The sequence below is a fragment of the Laccaria bicolor genome, genomic scaffold, assembly GCF_000143565.1.
Source record: "Laccaria bicolor S238N-H82 LACBIscaffold_35 genomic scaffold, whole genome shotgun sequence".
NCBI lineage: Eukaryota > Fungi > Basidiomycota > Agaricomycetes > Agaricales > Hydnangiaceae > Laccaria > Laccaria bicolor.
In genome coordinates, this window is record NW_001889906.1 from 474,047 (window position 1) to 494,771 (window position 20,725).

The 20,725-nt window shown below is 45.3% G+C and overlaps 3 protein-coding genes across 3 annotated transcripts; 1 reads left to right on the forward strand and 2 right to left on the reverse strand.

Moving 5' to 3' along the window:
• Window positions 1–5,867: 5,867 nt before the first annotated feature.
• LACBIDRAFT_331724 (uncharacterized protein) lies at window positions 5,868–9,788 on the forward strand (the record flags this gene model as incomplete). Its single annotated transcript, XM_001886035.1, has 11 exons — window positions 5,868–6,580; window positions 6,767–7,242; window positions 7,301–7,551; window positions 7,643–7,660; window positions 7,816–7,821; window positions 7,952–8,233; window positions 8,481–8,732; window positions 8,946–9,058; window positions 9,115–9,121; window positions 9,286–9,448; window positions 9,553–9,788. 11 exons carry the CDS (start codon window positions 5,868–5,870, stop codon window positions 9,786–9,788), a joined length of 2,517 nt encoding a protein of 838 aa, XP_001886070.1.
• A 403-nt stretch (window positions 9,789–10,191) lies between these two features.
• Window positions 10,192–12,098, reverse strand: LACBIDRAFT_331725 (uncharacterized protein; the record flags this gene model as incomplete). The annotated part of the gene is made up of 7 exons (XM_001886121.1): window positions 10,192–10,281; window positions 10,340–10,411; window positions 10,540–10,957; window positions 11,036–11,388; window positions 11,487–11,582; window positions 11,728–11,865; window positions 11,916–12,098. 7 exons carry the CDS (start codon window positions 12,096–12,098, stop codon window positions 10,192–10,194), a joined length of 1,350 nt encoding a protein of 449 aa, XP_001886156.1.
• Window positions 12,099–18,622: 6,524 nt separating this feature from the next.
• On the reverse strand, window positions 18,623–19,453 carry LACBIDRAFT_331727 (uncharacterized protein; the record flags this gene model as incomplete). The annotated part of the gene is made up of 2 exons (XM_001886122.1): window positions 18,623–19,009; window positions 19,160–19,453. 2 exons carry the CDS (start codon window positions 19,451–19,453, stop codon window positions 18,623–18,625), a joined length of 681 nt encoding a protein of 226 aa, XP_001886157.1.
• Window positions 19,454–20,725: the final 1,272 nt, after the last annotated feature.

The window sequence follows — 20,725 nt, forward strand, 5'->3', positions numbered from 1 at the left end:
TCTGTATACTTGAGTAGGCTAGTACTATATATTCTTCCAACTCTCACATGAAGTATTTGTAAAACTGTCAAAACCTCATTTTTGATCTACCCAAAACAAGCCCCTTCCTTACACCTATATCTCAACAACCGCTAATCCAATTGATATCATTCAAAGTTCTGTATACTTGAGTCAGCAAGTACTTAATTCTTCATATTTTTCTAGACCCTCATATGAAGTATTGGTAAATCTCTCAAAACCTCATTTTTTCACTTTTTCCTACATGAAGCAGAGGATGAGATCCAGGCCTCATATTCATGTCAAAGATGTATATAGAATATTTGTATATTATCATATTTATATGGTAACTAGTCCCCAGAAGTTGAGGAAGATATAGTATTTTTTAAGTGGTGCAAAACTTATAGTGAGTCACTGTATAGTCAAGGGCATACAAACTACATGTCAACCAGACCACAAATCAACTATATGCACACATATGCACATACAAAGTACATGTCAGAAACCAGGCCACAAACCTTTGTAGTGTCAAAAGGCAGACACTACAAGCTAACAGACACTACAAACTTTGCAGTCTTAAAAAGCAGACACTACTAACTTTTGTAGTCCTAAAAAGCAAACACTACAGACTTTTGTAATGAAAAAAGCAGACACTGCAAACTTTTGTAGTTGTAAAGAGAGGACACTACAGATTTTTGTAATGAAAAAGCGGACACTGCAAACTTTTGTAGTCCAAAAAAGCGGACACTATGGATTTTTGTAATGAAAAAGCAGACACTACAGACTTTTGTAATGGACACTACTAACTTCTGTAATGAAAAAAGTGGATTGTCAATAACAGCAATTGGGGGTATCAATAAACTTTGTAGTCTATGTCTGACTTTTTGTAGTCTATTAGTAAACTTTGTAGTCTAAGTCCAACTTCTGTAGTCTTTTGTAGTCTATCAGTAAGCTTGTAGTCCATGTCTGACTTTTTGTGGTCTTTGTAGTCTACTAGTACACTTTGTAGTCCATAACTGACTTTTGTAGTCTACCTGCAATCTTTTATAATATGTCAGTGTCAATTTACCTGTTAGGGTATGCACCTTCCTTTTTTGGTCATTTTCCCCATGATACAAGAATTGTAGCCCTTTCTCTTAGCTTTCTAAATGTGTTAAAATCATTTTGTTTGGTGTTGTTCTCATGGAGAAAAATGCAAAAAGGTCAAAAAAAGCCGGTGATGAGAAAAAGACTTTATGTTATATCTCCACAATGGGAGCACGTTAGAACATAATTCCAACAGGTTCAGGAAGCTACAGTGCAGGGCTACAATTTTCGCTTTTTGACCATTTTTGGAAATAGGTCATGTGACCACCCACCCTCCTGATGACCAAAAATCACAATGATATAGCCCAAGCAGCTAATGAAATTTCCAAAGATATTGCTCAAGTAGCTAATGAAAATCGCAATGATATTGCCCAGGTGCCTAATGAAATTTCCAATGATATTGCCTAGTTAGCTAATGAAAATCACAATGATATTGCCCACATGCCTAATGAAATTTCCAATGATATTGCCCAAGAGGCTAATGAAATTTCCAATGATAATTCCCAAATAGCTAATGAAAATCGCAATGATATTGCCCAGGTTCCTAATGAAATTCCCAATGATATAGCCTAAGAGGCTAATGAAAATCACAATGATATTGCCAAGGCAGCTAATGAAATTTCCAATGATAATTCCCAAATAGTTAATGAAAATTGCAATGATATCAGTCAAGTAGCTAATGAAATTTCCAATGATATTGCCCAACTAAGCTAATGAAAATTGCAATGATATTGCCCATAGCTAATGAATATCGCAATGATATTGCCCAGGTGCCTAATGAAATTCCCAATGATATTGCCCAAAGGCTAATGAAAATTGCAATGATATTGTCAAGGTGGCTAATGAAATTTCCAATGATATTGCCCAAGAGGCTAATGAAATTTCCAATGATAATTCCCAAATAGCTAATGAAAATCGCAATGATATTGCCCAGGTTCCTAATGAAATTCCCAATGATATAGCCTAAGAGGCTAATGAAAATCACAATGATATTGCCAAGGCAGCTAATGAAATTTCCAATGATAATTCCCAAATAGTTAATGAAAATTGCAATGATATCAGTCAAGTAGCTAATGAAATTTCCAATGATATTGCCCAACTAAGCTAATGAAAATTGCAATGATATTGCCCATAGCTAATGAAATTCGCAATGATATTGCCCAGGTGCCTAATGAAATTCCCAATGATAACTTCCAAATGGCTAATGAAAATTGCAATGATATCAGTCAAGTAGCTAATGAAATTTCCAATGATATTGCCCAAGTGGCTAATGAAAATCGCAATGATATTGACCAGGTACATAATGAGATGGAGGTCTAAGGCCTTGCCTACAATTAATGAAAAAAAGCGCAGGCTTTATGATAATGAAAAGACATGGCAACTGGAATGATTCCCTATCATAAAGACTGTGGACTTATACACAATGACCTCTAGGCAGTTACCTTATTTATATGATAAAAGTGGTAGCCAGTAGTGACAAAATTCCCAAAGTGCTCAGATCTCGTCCTGATGCATGACAATCTGTGACGAACATACAAAACCAAACATAATTTTCGCGATTTCGGTGTGCAAACGGCCATGGTGCCATGTCTGGAACCAAAAAGATGCCTGATTTGGACATAATTCTCAAAGCGGTAGTTCCATCAGACCCTACCTTCCATTTCAGAATTTATGTCTATATCCGGCTTATTGTGAACGAATTAGGCATCTTTTACGTATGACATCTTGCTTGGGTCACACGATTAGTAATACTAATTCTGCACACTCAACATGTATCTTGCTTGTTACTGCACCAATTTCTGTTGTTGAACATGCAAAGTAGCACTAAAAAATTAGACCATTGCAGAGGTACTCATGTTGAGGAAGAGCACAAGGCAGGAGATGTCAGATCACAAATAAAAATTAAATGGAAGAAACATCTGTATCCCTCCATGGTGTCTGGTTCTCACCTACTCAGGATCCTAATTTCGAAGCTATGGCTCCCTGGTTATCAGGAAAGGCCAATTGTAAGAAATTTTTTTATAAAATGCATGAGCACTTTGAATTTTTTACCATAAATCAACTAAAAAAAGTGGCAAAATGAATAGATAAAAGGAGGAAAATCTAGCAGAGGATTCAAGCACCAAGCTATGCTGCAGAGTTCTTGAATCATTTTTATACATTTATAATGAGAGCATGGGAAATCAACATCACTAACAGCCCTGGGGAAAGAAAATTTGGATCAAAGTAAATATGTCTGCACTCTCAGCAACAGGTATTGCATCAGTTTCCTTGGCATCCATGTCCTCAGGCATGGTTATATATGTTGGGTAAAACCTCTAAGTTTACACCCAGAGGAGCCTTCAGCAGAGAATTTCTCCTATTTCTTTTGGCCAAAATGCACAAGGTAAATTTTTACAGTAGAAAGCACAACTAGGATTATCCAGTTCTACTTCAAGAAAAAGGAGGTGCATGGTCTGCATTGATTCTGCAAGAGAGGATCAGATGTATGCATGTGCAGGAAGAGGTGGAAGGGGAAAATATCAATTCTCATGAATTCTTTCCCAATCTATTGGTTTGAGTTATATCCATACTTTCTGGTGTTTATAAATTTCTAAGTGGTGGTGTGAGATTTTTGGTGCATAAAAATGCAAATAGGAGAGTAAAAAGAAGTCAGAGCAAATATATTCCCGAGAAAAGACATTGCAGCCTGCAGCAATTGAACCGGAGATATTGCCATACATTACCAGTCTTAATCAGATCTTTCCGTTGAGCTAAGCCACTCTTTTAAATAACATAATTTATAGTGCACAAGATATGGAGTTTTTGATTTTTGATTCTTTTTAAAATTGGTTCCAGACATGGCACCATGGCCGTGCAAACGGCAATGCAAGCACTTACCAATCATTGTGCTAGGTATTTATCTGCCAGTTATCTGCCTGGCAAAGCCCGGGATTTTGTAGTTTACATATTTCTCAACGGGTACAATACTTCTGTTGCTGAATTTTGGCATGTACATATTAACAGGTGTAAGCTATAATTTCTTCTCAGACAGTTCTTGACTTAAAAAAAAAATGTAACTCAGAGAGGAGACGCCTTGAGCTTATAGAAAAGTTCTAAGGGAAACCTTCAAGACAATTCAGTTATATTAGTGTTATTGTGTTACCGCCAGGCTTGTTCATCTGCGCGCGAAGCGCGCAACGAAAATTTTGGCCAACCCCCGACAGTCTTACCTCTAAAAGCACCCAAGCCATCTTCATGGAAAAAAATTTCGACACAATATGGTGTTGGGAATATCTGGGCAAATTCTTTCTATTTTATTTCTTTTCGTTGTTTTGCTTTCTTTTGACACCCAGCACATTGAACGCAAAACCTTGAGGATTCCGATCATCGTATCCGAGTTCTTAGCCCCATTAGATTGTATGTCTGTGCTCGCCATCCACCATTCTCGAAGCACGCTCTTTCCTGCACTGATCTTTATTCAAGTTCAGCTTGCATCTAAAGGGATTTCTGAAATTCATATGGAGCAACGTTCAACGTTCAACGCGCAGTAGTCGTGTCATGACCAACCTCAAGGCATCTGGGTATGACTGGAAAATACCGATTAAACCTTACATTGACTTCTTGATTCCAATCTAGAGTGGCATGGGCCCATCCTTCCCCCAAGTGGTGCTGTGATTTTCTATGAGAAACCTGGTGCGAAGCCGAGGTCACTTGTAGCAAGCCCAGACCAACAAGGACAGGTGTGGGGAACACGTACCCCCGTGTTGTTTTCGGTGGTTGCTGGGGTCGCAACAGACTTCACCGTCCAATCACCTCATTGAGGATTCGGGAGATCTGTTGCAGCTTGTTAGGTGGGTTTCTAACTATGTATCCCTCCTCAACTAATTATGACAGTAAGATTTTAGGGCGCCCAGTGTCTTGGAATCAATCTCGCGTCCTTGTCGGCTTCGACGTCGACCTCCCGTTTTCATTGCGTCATCAATCGTGAAGCCGCAACTCGTGTTTGGACGTGACGAAAGGATCCACACACTTGTTTTAGCTGCCTGCTCAAACTATGATTCCGAGTCCTCGGATGGCCATGCGGCAATCTCTGACGAGAGTAACTATCCATTCTAGGACCGGTGAGTTCGCAAAGACTTCCTCTTGTTCTTCCCGTGCTCAAGAACACTAGTATCAGGGAGGTTTTTTGGTTCCGTACCGGCCCGCCAAGAGGCTAGCAGGCGCTCCGCAGATGAACCCTGGAAGTGTAACCGGACCGCCTTTTCGACGCCACCTATCCCAGAGTTTGCATATCCTCGTTCTCGAAGGATTCCCAGATAACTTAGCACAGACGTTAAGGTCCAATTTGGCCTCATCCCAAATGACCATTGGAATCAACCTGCGTGTATTAATGTGACGAAAGCGACAGAAAGCCGGAACGACATGTAAAAAACAATGTCATTTACGGAGGTGCGAGTGGGCATCCCATACTTCCTTCGTTTTTTTAACCCGTTCCAGGCAGCGTTCCGTATGTTTTGCCTCGTCCTCGCCGTCGCAGAGGAGGCGGGGGAGTAGTTATTATCTGTCTCACAGCCGGGGTTAGTCGGGTCTCGAGGGTCTTCTTTCAAGGATCAGGTTGATGGGGAGGAAAGCCAGGAGGAAGAGGATGTGGATCCGTATGCGAGGCGACGGGATTAGACTCAAGGTTAGACTCAGGAGTCCGACGGCAGTCTGGCCCTGATCTGGCCAACCACAATAACATCAAATACGCGGGGTGTATAAATGGCTGGTCACGACCCACGAGCCTACGGTTGAACCGCCAGATGTCTTCTAACCTGGTCAAGTCATTCAACGCCCTTCCTCGCAAAGAGAGGGCACCTTCCGGACGAGTGCCCAACGAATGGCACTTTGACTTGCGGTACATCCAGCTCGAGCCAACCCCATCCCACATCATCGCTCTCATCCAACCCCAATCTCAGTTCATCCACATCGAACACCTTCCCATCGGCCTACCCGCGAACCAGAGTGGCCTAGAATACTTTCCCGAATCTGGCAAAGAAGCTGCGCCAGAGGTAGCCAAAGTCCTCCTCCATGCCTTTGTCAATAAACTCGGACAATCCGCGATCCCCAACGCCCCACCTGCGTTTTCCCCGTGGAAGTTGACGACTGAAGATAAGGATCTGGCATCTGCGGTCAGCGACGAACTCAAGCGGATTGGCATTCGTCCGCTTGAGCTATGCAACATCGGGCTCTCTAAACCCCAGACAAACTTTATAATGCAAGAAGCCTTCACCCGCCTCTTTGCTACCCTCAAAACGGCCGCTGGGTACACTGGCATCGCGGCTGCTTCTATCAAGACACCCCAGCCCTTCATTTTCTGGAACTTCAAGCTCGATCCCTTGAAGGACTTGAGGACTCCAGCCGAGTTGGGTGATCCAGATGAGCTTGAAAAAGTCGAAAAGTTCCAACTTCCATTGAAGTATCTCCAAACCCTTATGAATGCGCGTCCGCCCGACCCAAATGAGCTGGATACAAAGTCGGTGATGGCGAGATTGGGCCGGAGATGCAGGTCCTTCTGAAGATGCTCGAGGAGAGACCTGAGGGGGTAGTTCAAGCTGATGCGGATGCAGGAGACGCAGATGCTGCATTGGATTATGGAGTAAGGCAAGTTCTTTCCTATCCTTCCTCCACATCAACAACCTCACATCGGTAACCATTTCAGACTCTCACTAGGTCTAGGCTGTACACGCAACCGCACCAAATCCCGCGTCTACCTCATCAAAGCCATCCTCTCCCCCACCGCCTCCGACGAAACCAAAGCAACCGCTCACGGCGCACTCCTAAACTGGTACGTCTCCTCCTCCAAATCCGACTTTCGGAGCCGGTACCTTTTCGCCGCATGCCACCACGCCAACATCGCCGCGCGCCTCTGCCGCAAGATCAACAACTCCCTCAAAACCCCCGCGTCCCCTGCCGTGCTGTGGTTCATGAAGCACATATTCGAGCGTATGGCGAAAGGGGCACCCGAGATGTATTTGTTTTATAAAGACGCGCAGGACGTGTATGAAGCTAGGAATAGGCAGATTGAGGGGCAGAAGGAGAAGATGCCGTTGAAGAGGTTGAAGAACCCCATGAGGTATCGTTGTGCAGCTGTTGGGTGTGGTGTTGAGGCTGATTCGGGAAAGATGTTGTCGAGGTGTAAGCCTTACTCTCTCTCTCTCTATTCCCCCTCTCTAACGCGGAAATTTTTCAAAAGGTTCAGGAAAATGCGACTCTGACAAAAAACCCTCCTACTGCAGTAAAGAATGCCAAAAAGCCGACTGGAAGAACCATAAACCCTTTTGTAGTCCCGGTGCGGAATGTTCCGTCATCGATGACGGGACGTGGGACGCACCAGGTCCACCTAGACCATCGCGCGGGGCGCTGCAACTGCCGATTACGCATGCGGGGGGTGGGTCGAGGACGTTTGTGGGTAGCTCGACTATGGATGCGAAGACTTTAAAGGAGGTGAGGGATTATGGAGGGGTCGGGTGTGAATATTCCGATTGAGTCGAGGGGTTTTTTGGAGGGGACTACTGTGGAGATGATGACGATTTAGGTGGAGGGCATTGGACTTGTAAGGTTACGGTTATCCGGATGGATTGCTGATACCTATCTGCCTTTTCTTTCTTGGTATTTTTGAATCTCTCATCGTGTACAATTAGCTTGAGTTCGTACCGTGTTCGCCTCGTTTCCTTGAGTAGTTTAGTACTCGAGTACATTTACACCTAGCGGGTAGTGGGTCCCTTGGCCTGGTTTACTTAGTTTAGCTATCCATTTTGTGCGCATGCCTTGGTCAGGACTCACGACGCACCAACTTGGGAGCCCTCTGACTGAACCGTCCTGATATTGGCAATCTCAACTCCAGCAAGGGCCGCGGATCGAGATGGCCTCTCCAGCACCAAGCGGTGCTGTGGGAGGAGGCGAGACCCCACTCCAATTAATTGATGAGGATGAGCCAGATGCTGCTGGGCGACCGGGCCGACATCTAATTCTTCGCTACGTATCTCGAGATGTTGCAATTGGGCTACCACCGTTTTTGCCTCCGCCGCAAGGTTGTTTGGCACACTCTTACAGCCAGACTGCCAGTTCTAAGTACAACAGTCCGTTCGCGTTCAACGGACGTACAATTATCTCAACTCGGCATTGGGTGTAAATGGAAAACATACCCACTAGCACTATTCAGATGACGAGCCTGGGAATCGAATCCAGAACCGCTAGCAGCTAACTAGCTATGTTACCAATTACACCAGCCCATCGTTGTACATATGTGAATCTCTAAGCTCCTACTTAGCTTGTTCACTGAAGGGCTTGGAGTTCGCAAATAGCAGATGGGGGATAAAAAAGACAGGAATGGAGAACAATGTCGTGATGGATGTACTACTAAGTAGTAGTAGAGCACCAAGCCAGGACGTCCATGGCCAAGCGAAGGGGCCGGACGCTATAACCATGGGCAAACCACGACAGCCACGTTCGCACCATGGAAGTTGACAACCGAAGAGAAGGACCCAGCATCCGCCGTCAGCGACGAGCTCAAGCGGATCGGTGTTCGCCCTCTCGAGCTATGCACGATCACGCTCTCCAAACCCAGACCGTATCATGCAACAAGCCTTCACATGCCTCTTCGCCGACCCCAAGACAGCTGCTGGGTATACAGGTACTGCGGCCGCGGCTATCACGACACCACAGCTGTTCACGTTCTGGAACTTTAAGCTTGACCCCAAAGATGTCGCCCCGGCGTCGGTCACAGTTGAGCGACGAATCAGATGAAGTCAAGAAGGTCAATCTTGCATTGAGGTATATCGAGACATGGACAAATTCGCGTCCACCTGGCCCTGGATTCAAAGTCGTTTATGCCACAGGTGAAGAGGGAGCTGCAAGTTATCTTGAAGGTGCTTGATGAGAGACCTGAGGGGAAGGTCAACGCTGACAGAGATCCGGGGGATGCAGATGCTGCATTGGATTGTGGGTTGAGGTGAGTCATCTTCCCCTCTTTGCTCCTAATGACAACCACTCATCCCTTGACAACAGACTCTCAGTAAGTCTGTTGCGCCCGGGACCGCGCCAAATCCCGCGTCTACCTCATCAAATCCATCCTTTCCCCCACCGCCTCGGACAGAACCAAAGCAACCGCCCACGGGGCACTCATATATTGGCACGTCTATTCTTCGCGAACCGACTTGCGGAGTCGGTACGTCCAAGCATTGGTTTGTGCATCACCTCCTGGAACGCAAAGCGAAAAACAGGCCAGAGCCGTGTTTGCTCTATAGAGACGCGATTGACAGTTACGAGGATAGAAACAAGCAGGTTGCGGAAGAGAGGGAGAAGATGCAGGCAAAGAGGCTGGGTACCCCACAAAATACCGGTGTGCAGGGGTGGGGTGTGGTATCGGAGCAAGGAAGATGCTATCCAGGTGTACATCTTCTCTCTTTTTCCTCCCTCCGAGCCTGTTCTAACAAAAGGTAGTAGGTTCAGGAAAATGCAACATTGGCAAGAGACCCTCCTACTGCAGCAAAGACTGCCAGAAAGCTGATTGGAAGAACCATAAACCCTTCTGTCGTCCTGGTGCAGAATTTTCCGTCATCGACGGCGGGACTGATGAGGCAGGTCCGCTGGAATCTGTGGGTGGGCTGATACAGGTGCCGATCACACATGGTGGGTTCAAGGTCTGTGTGAGCAGTTCGACGATGGACGTGAAGGGGTAGAAGGAGATGAAAGCAATGGTAGGTTTGAACGAAGCTAAAAGTGAAGCTGGTGTTTGTGCGGGAGGAACAGCAGAAAGCGTCTGAGAAGGAGCTGATCCTTGTGCAACAACGGGTACTTTGGCAGTGGGAGCAATACCTTGGCAACGGCGGGAATGGGTACTTGAGCTGGAGGGGGTGAGGCCGTTCTGAATGCCTGCTTTTGCAAAGCATCTGCCTTATTGTTTCGAGCAGAGATAGCTTGGGCATACGTGACTGCTGCTGCTGAAGGCGGCTTAGTAGTGGTGCCTCCGGAACACTCTTATTGGGATCGGAGTACTGCAAAGGCGGCCAAACTTCTTGAGTCATTTGCACTGTATTTGAAGCTTTCTGGTACAATAAATCTTCATCTTCAGCTGAAAGCCAATTAGCAGGATTGGCGGCCGGTGCCGCTGCCAGCTGCAGCCTGGGGAGGCGATGTCTGGGATGTAGGAGGTGGGGATGCAGATGCAGGAGGCTGAGAGGCATATATCAGTAGAAGAGATTACATTTCCATATGTCGAATAGCAACTTACTGGAGCAGCATGAGCACCTTGCGTCAACTTCACTCGCTTTCTAGCCTTCTCAAATATTTGCGCCTTTTCTTCCTATGCGGAGAGCCCATTCTTGTTCGTAGCTGGTGCACGGTCATCTGGAATTTCGGTAGAATGGGCATCATGATGGTGGACCTAATGCCGCCACCTGGACCACCCGCTGAACGAGGCCTGTTTCTCACTCCCGTTGTCCTACCATTCGTGGTCGCCGCTAACGTTGCAGGGGGCGGTGTGATGGGTTTGAGGTTGGTGTTGATCGTGGGCGTTGGACGGACAGGCGGGAATTCATCATTGAGGGTATTGCTCTTCGTTGGCTGATGTGTGGCATATGGGGGCTTGATGCCGTACCCAGCTTCATAGCCCAGTTCATCGGCTGGTAGCTTTGCGGTGGACGACGCTGACGTGGGAAGGTAGAATAAGAATTTGCAGCACCAGGGTCCAGTAGTAGAATTATTGTGAGAATGCCCGATTGGGAAAACACCTGCTCCCGATAGAGCTGGCGGTGATATTCTGGGTGGAGGCTCTCTAGTAGATGCCAACTGTTGTGAAGTCGGTGTATTCGACACGGGAAGAGAGAGACTGGGGGCTGGTCCATTACGCCTACATATACGTTAGGCTGACCTCAGAATCGACAAAGTTTCTGATTAATTACCTGATATCTTCGGCAGATACATGCACCACAGTTCCGCTTGATGTTGTGTACCACCATATGACATCGCATTCACGACAAGTTTGTTCTCGCATACGTTAACCACGCTGACTTGTGGAGCGGCTTTCTTTCCTTGGTCATATAACCCCGCGCGGAAGACAGTCGATTCCTTGAACGAAATTTCAAACCCTCGGAGAATGATGGTATGTAAACTGTAGGATTTGACAGTGGCATTGACGGAGATACGATCACTAGGCCCGTAGCAGGTATGGTTGCGCTGGACAAGGAAGTTGACGCCCTCTTGAGAAAGGTGCCGGGTCGGGGGTTGGCAGTAGACGGGCCAAGTAGAGTGTAGCTTATGTTTATCGATGATGATGGTCGCCTGGGTGGAGAAAACCACCGATTTGGCTTTTCGAAGAAATCTTCCGGATTGGTATGAGCATATGAAAAGAGCGCGAGGTGTTTGGTGTATCGACTGACCACCAGCTCATAATTGATGCCAGTTACAGAAGAAAATTTTAGCAAAAATGGATCATCAAACGTGGAGCCTGCCCACTTCGATTCTCCAATGCGATGCTGGGCGGAATAGATTCAGGTATCCGAATCGAACATGGGAAATCTTGATGCAAGAAATGTTAGAAAACGGATATGATCCAAGAGGACGGTACGCACCGAACGTAGTAGGGTGTATTCTTCTAAGGATTCCAGATTCACTGCGCACTGTCCAACGAAGTTGTAATATGTGTTGGCCTGTCCACGGCATCTTCTCTACCTTCCTCAACTCGATTCGCACCCAATTCGCCTTGACCCCCTGCTGCGAGACACGAACCTCGATGGCCAGCCCGCGGTTGTCAGAGAACTGTTAAGTGCGGATGGATACGTATGTCGGATATGTAACGACACCTATACCGTCGGGAATGAAGTAACTGAGAAGTTCTGAGCACTGAGCGAGCTTTGGGAGAGGAGAATGGGCGAAGAACCACAGAGGTGGGCGCAACCGATCAGGTGAACGATGTGAGAGATCTGCCTGCGGCTACTGGCAAAGATCTGAGACTCGGTATGGAGGCGAGTTCGTTGAATGAATTGACCCATAGCAAAATTTCCTTTGTGAGTCGATGCACGAAGGGATGCGAGTGGTCGCGTCGTGGTGGTCCTTAGAAAGACGTCGAAGTGGGGCTTGCGTTGGTGTTATGAAACCAGGACCTGAGTAACGAGCGAGGGCAGTTAGCGAGGCAAAGATCGAATATATGCGATGTGATAAGGAATTGAGAGGTCGAGGAAGGGAGAAGGGTACGAATGAATGAGTAACGTAAGGGCAGCAACTTACCATGGAGGTAGCCGTTATCCCTACTCCCCAGCTGAGGCTTGCGTTGATGATGACCTAGCATTGTGTACTGAGCTTTTCGAGGGCGTATTGGCGTCGAGCAGCCACGTCTGCAGTGGAAAGGCCGTTTCGGGACACGTTGTCGACTTGGAGGAAAGAAAAACTGACGATCGACAGGAGCTAACGAAGCCTCTTCTGTCATATGCAACGGTGGCTTCGAGTGGGTGGCCAGGTGGGAGTCCAAAGATGGACTTGGAGCCAAAAGAAAAGGTCGATTCCAATCCTGTCTATACTGTAAGCATCCAGTAATCTTCCCAATTTCAAGATTTCAATTGCCGTACCAGTAGAAACTTGTGCTTGCGGCCTTGCACGCTTTATGAGCATGGCTTCGTAAAGGAAGTAAAGAGGACCGGAACTGTTGAAGAATTATCAGTATGTTAGACTAACGTGGGTACGGCGAAGAAGAGGGGAGGGGGGGGAGGAGATTTGGCTGCGGCACAGAGAAGGAAAATGAGGTAAGGTAGAAAGGAGGGGAACTCACTCAGAGCTGATGCACTCGCCCATGAGTAAACTCTTCGAATCCCAACGACTCCTCGCTCTCTCTACATCGGTGCATGTTGACGAAAGCAGCCATCGAGTTTCGTTTTGATTGCAGTGGGAGGTCGAGAAAAAATCTCCAGGCGATGTCGGCAATGGCTGAACGGCGTAAAGAGTGAAGCCCCCTTCGACGAGGGGGGTTCGCGGCGGAGTTGAGTCTATGGGTCCATCGAAGCTGGCCGAACAAAGACAACATCGACCTGACACCAACGATTTCACAAGTAGGAGGGCCCATAAGTGGGTCGCAGCGCATCTCTCTTGTTGGAAGAACAAGACGTGTTTTGGTGGTCCACAGATGGAAACGCTCTGGGAAAGCGGAGTTGTCTTTTTCGCACAGCCACACCCTACACATCTTCCTCTCAACTTCCATCTTGTCGTCTAACGATGTCTATTCCAACCAATCGCCCTATCCTCAAACCGTTTGCTAGACTGAAGAAAGCATTTATGAGATCACGCTCACCGATGGCTCAACCCGGGGACATCGCTAGCGATGATCTAGCTCGCCTCAGCTCTGACCCGCCTATCTTGATGACTCCATCTTCGACCGTCCGCACGGCGAACATAGCCATGCCAGTCGCCGGTAAGATACATTTTAATCATCCTGCCCCAAAGTCATTGATTGCTCATTGAATCAAATTTGCAGGTGATCAGGTTGACGTCTCTGGGGGTGGAGTGGTTGAGTGCGTGCAACAAGTGTTACCTGCTTCCACTGGTCTGCATTACCCCCAAACCTCTATCATTCGTCATTGGTAACACTGATATAGATCCCCTCCTGCCTACCTCTCCCGCAATCACTCCTGTTCTGAATGTTGGTCTTGTGTCAGCCGACACTGAAATGGCTTGTGAGATACCCCTCAATCGGTTTGCTATAAAGTTGATATTGACCTTCATCAATGCCAATCTCATAGTTAATCAGGTTGAAGGTCCTGTGGAAGAAGTGGTTGATATCTTGCATGACCCTTCTCCTATTTTGACTGGTTCATGCTTACTCCAAATCTTTCAAGGCTAATTCTGATAACTTTGTATAGATCCTCTAAGCTCTGGCTTGCCTACCTCTCAACCCATTCCTTCTGCTCTGAGTGCAGAAGTAATGCCTGCTGGTCAGTACTCTGATCAATATAGTCTAGCTCAAATCTGAAGATTATGCAGAGACTATGAATATCATTTCAGCTGCTCAAAATGTGAACACAGGCTCTAACTATGGTCTGTTGAATTTGGGTCATCAGATTTTGTTGTTCTCACTTATATTTCAATAGGTACCATCAATCAAGGTAAGTAGTAGGAGAAGCATCATATCCATCTCAATGTTATTTGTAGTTGTGGGTGTGGACCCAAATATTCAAATCTCACTTGAGATGATTATGGATCAACAACTGGGTATTATTCTAGGTTTCTTATTTCAAATATATAATTGACCCCATTTTTTTGTTATAGTTGAGAAGATTTATAAGTGGCTTTCTCCACCCAAGGAATCTATTAACTACAATGCTGCACATGGAATGCTGGAGAGTCAATCAGGTACCTGTCAATGGTTTCTCAAAGGTAACACATTTTCTGGGTGGCTCAAACAGCCTGGCTTTCTCTGGATCAAAGGAAAATGTAAGTTTTCCATCAAAATTTGTAAATTTATATGTTATTGACAGTCTTTCCAGCTGGCTCTGGGAAAACTATTTTGAGGTTAAAAACTTAACATTTTTATGCATTTGATTTGATTTTTCTTCTCACAGCTCAGCAATAGTTGACAATATTCTTCAAAGCTTCAATTCTGCCACAGCATATTTCTTTTTTGATGGAAGAGACTCACAGAAGGATTTCCAGCTATGTGATAAACTGATGCGATCACTTATCTGGCAATTCTCTCTCAAATGTGAGGGTGGAGTGCCTAAAGTCTTGGTAAATCTGCATTCTCACTGTGGCAATGGCCATCGAGAGCCAACTCTGGATGATCTGCAGAATACTCTTCTAGCAATGCTTGGTGGCTTTAGTTCAATATTCATAATTCTGGATGCTCTTGATGAATGTACTGAAAGAGAAAAACTTCTAAACTGGATTGAGACTGTTATCCCAGAGAATCTGGAGAAAGATATTAATCTGGGGCTTCACTTGATAGTTACTAGTCGCCCAGAACAGGAGATTGAGGACAAGTTCAAGTCTTATCATTATCTTGACTTGGTTGAGGCATCTGGGAATCATGATCTTGTAACCTATCTTGACTATCAGCTTCAGAATAACTCTGACTTGAAAAAATGGAATTCTGACATGCAAGAGCAAATTAAGTCGACATTAATGGAACAAGCAGATGGAATGTATGTATATTATCAACATTTGAATGACAGAATGATTACTAAATGCAATTTTAGGTTTCGTTGGGCTGCATTGCAGCTAAATCAGCTTAAAGAGTGCCGAACCAAAGCTGATCTAAAAAAGCAGCTAGCTGATCTACCTCGGGGTTTGGATAAAACTTATGATCAAATCTTGCTGGGAATCAAGGAGAGAGATCATGGTTATGTAAAAACATTTTTACAGTGGCTGTCTTTTGCTGCTCGTCCACTGACACTGGAGGAGCTGGCTACAACTGTTGCTGTTGATCTTTCTGCTGAGGATGGACCAGAGTATAAATCTGACAATGAACTTCAAGATATCAATGATGTCTTGAAAATATGTTCTAGTTTTACTATAAAATCAGGAGGTATGGTTCAGAATATTATCAGATTGAAATAAGTGCTGACTATCAAATAGGTTTTATCAAGCTTTCCCACTTTTCTGTGAAGGAATATCTAATATCTCAGTATGTTCAAAATCACACTGTCAAGCAAATCAGAGACTTCAGCTTCAGTGGAGAGCTGTCACACTCTGTTATATCTCAAATCTGTCTGGCCTATCTTCTGCAATTCCATACATCTGAGCCACTTGATATGAATGTGCATATATCCTTCCCTCTTGCAGGGTATGCTGCCCAACATTGGATTATACATGCACAATCTGGTACCAAGATTAAATCTCAGTCATCTCTAGTATTTGCTTTGATGATGAAGCTTCTGATGGAGGAAAACACTGCTTTTGTGAACTGGGTTCGACTTTGTGATATAGATGACTTTAATCAATGCAAGCTACAAAAAGAAAGGGTTCAGATTGCTAAACCCCTATATTATGCATCAATTGCAGGATTGAGTGAAGTATCAGATGCTTTGATTGAGAATGGGGGCAGATGTAAATGCACAGGGAGGATATTATGGAAATGCACTCCAGGCAGCATCAAGTGAAGGCCATGAGGCCAGTGCAAAGCTGCTGATTGAGAAGGGGGCAGATGTAAATGCACAGGGAGGATATTATGGAAATGCACTTTATGCAGCATCAAAGAAAGGCCATGAGGCCATTGCAAAGCTGCTGATTGAGAAGGGGGCAGATGTAAATGCACAGGGAGGATATTATGGAAATGCACTCCAGGCAGCATCAAGTGAAGGCCATGAGGCCAGTGCAAAGCTGCTGATTGAGAAGGGGGCAGATGTAAATGCACAGGGAGGATATAATAGAAATGCACTTTATGCAGCATCAAAGAAAGGCCATGAGGCCATTGCAAAGCTGCTGATTGAGAAGGGGGCAGATGTAAATGCACAGGGAGGATATTATGGAAATGCACTCCAGGCAGCATCAAATGGAGGCCATGAGGCCATTGCAAAGCTGCTGATTGAGAAGGGGGCAGATGTAAATGCACAGGGAGGATATTATGGAAATGCACTCCAGGCAGCATCAAGTGAAGGCCATGAGGCCAGTGCAAAGCTGCTGATTGAGAAGGGGGCAGATGTAAATGCACAGGGAGGACTGTATGGAAATGCACTCCAGGCAGCATCAAATGGAGGCCATGAGGCCATCGCAAAGCTGCTGATTGAGAAGGGGGCAGATGTAAATGCACAGGGAGGATATTATGGAAATGCACTCCAGGCAGCATCAAGTGAAGGCCATGAGGCCAGTGCAAAGCTGCTGATTGAGAAGGGGGCAGATGTAAATGCACAGGGAGGATATTATGGAAATGCACTCCAGGCAGCATCAAGTGAAGGCCATGAGGCCATTGCAAAGCTGCTGATTGAGAAGGAGGCACATGTAAATACACAGGGAGAATATTATAGAAATGCAGTGTAGGCTGCATTAGATGGAGGCCATATGGCCATTGCAAAGCTGCTGGTTGAGAAGTGGGCAAATGTTAGTGAAGGCCATGTGTAATGTACCATGGATGTTCACTCACCTAGCTCCCTCATCCCTTCTAGTTTACATGACACTTTCTACTTGCAACCTACCTATTATCTTTGTCATACTTTCTCACATTGTACTTACTTGACATGCTTCAACAGCTGATCAATATCATCTTTTTACCACCATCTACCTATCCTTCATGATCTGAGAACTCTGTACTAACAGACCTCTACTCCTGTTCTAGGTGATTAGTGCTGATTGGAGAGTTTGGACACCTCAGAAAGGTTGACTTAACAAGGGCAAACAGTTATTGATTCTATGGTTGATTCTATGGTTGACATAGGCATCAATATGTGTTCTTGACCAACCACTCCAGTACAGTGATTGACTCCTTCCCTAGTGGGTCATCACACCTCAGCTTGTCAGACTTGTGGGTTGCATGACAGTAAACACAGTTGAACCCTCACAAAGGTGGACACTGGGATATCATCAACCAAACTGGTGAGTATTATTTCCCCAAACTACTTTTCCATACTAAAAATTCAATCTGCTGCAACTTCCTCACCCCCCTCTCATCACCTGAGCCCCAACACGTTTCTGAATTCCTACACAACATTAATTCATATGATGAAGCTGATGTGTTCTACTCTCTTCCGGATTCCGACATGTTTGGCAAACAGCCTCACAACATTTTATCCTGGACATCAACATCTTCGGGGACATCTCTTGCACATCGTCTGAATATAACAGACGGCACTAAACTGCCTTGTGGTTTGAACAAATCTATGGTGCATGCAGTCTCTGTTAGAGTTCCTCGACTCGAACATTGGTGTATTCCTGTGAATACACAAAAGTTAGCAACTTAGATAGTAAGTAAGACTTACTGGATATTGATTTGTGATGAGATGGAAGATTGAGTCAAGTGCGTGATTGAATACCTTGGGTCATGTGAATCTTGGACACGAGTTCGTAGATTCTACATTTAACGTTGCGTACGCTTATCCGTTGACAAGACAACCTGTATCAGAGATGCTAGTACTTAGACATTAACACTTCAGATATAAGTAGTTGATAGCATGCGGCCTTATCAAGTACTTAGTAGTTCAAGTTGGACTTAGTCTTAATAAGTTCACACGAGGTTCTAGGGGTAAAAGAGAGTATCTTATTCTATCCTTACAGACCTGTTTAAGTACACTTCTCTGTAATTCTAGATCCCTACAGAAGGTATCGGAACATTCTGAGACCTTCCAGTAGTTACAATGTGACTTGTTCCAAAGCTGTGTTTGTTTGTTTATACTTCATTTACCAAGTATCTCCAAACAAACACGTCACATAGAATGAGTACAAGCGCGTTGGATCGGGTATAGATGCACTACTTAGTTAATATACAAGTGACAGAGAATGGTATAAGATCAGTGTAAGTAATGGGTGAGAGGGAATAGTAGACATTGTACTGAATATATGAGGGTACTATAACATACCCCCCCCTGACCTCGACATCCAATTACTCCTCCATATATTTGTTGCAAGGTACAAATGTAGTGTTGAGGTAATTGATGTTGCTGTCGACGTAGCTGTTATCGATGAGTGGTTCCCCAGCAAAAGGATTGAAGTCAGGGTAGTGAGCGGTGTAGGCTGACTTGCTGGGATGAAGGATGATGTGTCTCTCCAGGTTTCCTTTGTTAAAATCCTCCTCCTCCCAATCGTTTAGCTCTCCATCCAACCCTTGACAAGTGATGTTAGAGCAAGCATCGCTTCCCTCGTCTTCCAAGGTGCCTTGAGTGATAAGACAATGCACGGGGTACTCGAGACGAATGCCGTGACGTGTGCCCCAGTTCCATCCTGTTCCAGGCCCCAGCTGAAGTGTCTGCTGCCGAGCTGCCTGGATCCACTGAATGGCAAGTCATCTGATTGCTTGAAAATCGGTGTACCACGCTGAGAGATTCTCTCTGGTGGTGTATCTGCAAAGCAGATTGATGGAATGGTGGTCTTGAATCGTCAAGATGTCGGGACATTTCATGTTGATGTGGTCGAAGTAAACCTCCAGGATGTATCCCTTGGATGCAAATGGGATAGTTGGGTCATTGTGAAGGTTGTGAGATGCTGCCCTAGTGATGTATCGTGCCAGGCGGTGTAGGGCCCAGAAAAGGGAGCCGGTAGTCGATGGATCGAGCGTATACAATAGTTGACCATCAGGCTGCATGAGGATGATGAAATCGTCCGTAGTGAGCTGGTAATTAAGGGGGTTGACATTGTCGGTTAAGGAATTAGTGCTAGAGAATGGCGTGAGGTGTAAGTTGGCGGAGGTGGGATGGTAGAGTTCGATGCTTTGCATATTGAATGAATGAATTGGGTAGTGATTGGTTTTGGAAGCTTGTTTCAGTGAGAAGTTGGGAATGGATCTGTTGTTGAACAAACAGCGAGAACGATGCATTTAAATAGGATTTATCTATGCACCTATTGAAGACCCTTGGCCATCTTCTTTTGGAACGTCTTGATTTTCTCCCATTTCTCCAAGACTTCAGGTGCGTTCTTCAGATTCTGTCTTGTTTCCCAAGTATCACCTTCAGGTCCATAGTTTGTATATCGCACGCGATAGATTGGAATCCTCTGACCGTTCCTTCCTTTTCTCGATCGTTCTGCGACTATTCGATCTACTTTGTACTCCGGTAGCGCATCAAAATTTGCCCTGCCCATTTCGAGTTGTGCTCAGTTACCAAATTCGCTAGGTGAGTCTTGATACTTCTCCAAGTGCTGAATGTTTAACACGGGGTGCATCCTGTAGGATGTGGGCATACAAAGTCGGTAGGCTACTGCACTCACCTTCTTCAAGATCTTGAAGGGTCCGTCGTATTTTGCCAGAAGCTTCTCACCTCTTCCTTTTTCGTCTTTTAGTAAACCAAGATTTTTTCGATTTATTACTACCTTGTCCCCTTCTTCAAATTCCCAATTCAGCCTTCCTTTGTTGTAGGCTTTCCTTTGAAACATTTGTCTGAGCAGAAGTGCGTCCCTGGCTCTAGTTCTTTCTGCTACAAATCCTTCTACTAAATCAAGTGCCTTGTCATGTAGCGTCTCCTGATCATTGGACCCTGAATTCGATATACCTGTCTGATCTATACTTGACGGCTGACTTACGACACTAGTACTGGTGAGTGGATGAAATCCTCATAGGAGGTAGGCTGGGCTGAAACCTGTAGCCGTATGCGTGGACGAATTATATGATAATGAAAGAGCGTCGAGCATTCTGCTCCAGTTATCTCGATCAATGGTATGACGTCATCAGGGACTGTTGCATGCCCATCAATCGGCATACCTCCTTCCAGAAATCGCCTCTCCACCTTGTATCTCTATCTGAAATTACCTGGCGCAGAATTCCGAACTTAGAGATAACGTGTTTGAAGAAGAGTCTGGCGGTTTCTTCTTCGGTGACTTGAATGGTTGTGGGGATGATGACTGCATATTTGGTAAGTTTATCAATGATCACTAGAATGTTATCGAATCCATTTGACATTGGCAGTTCTGGTATGAAGTCCATGCTGACGACTTCAAAGGGCTGTGAAGGAATTGGGATTGGCTGTAAGAACCCTACAGGTCCGTGGCATCTCGG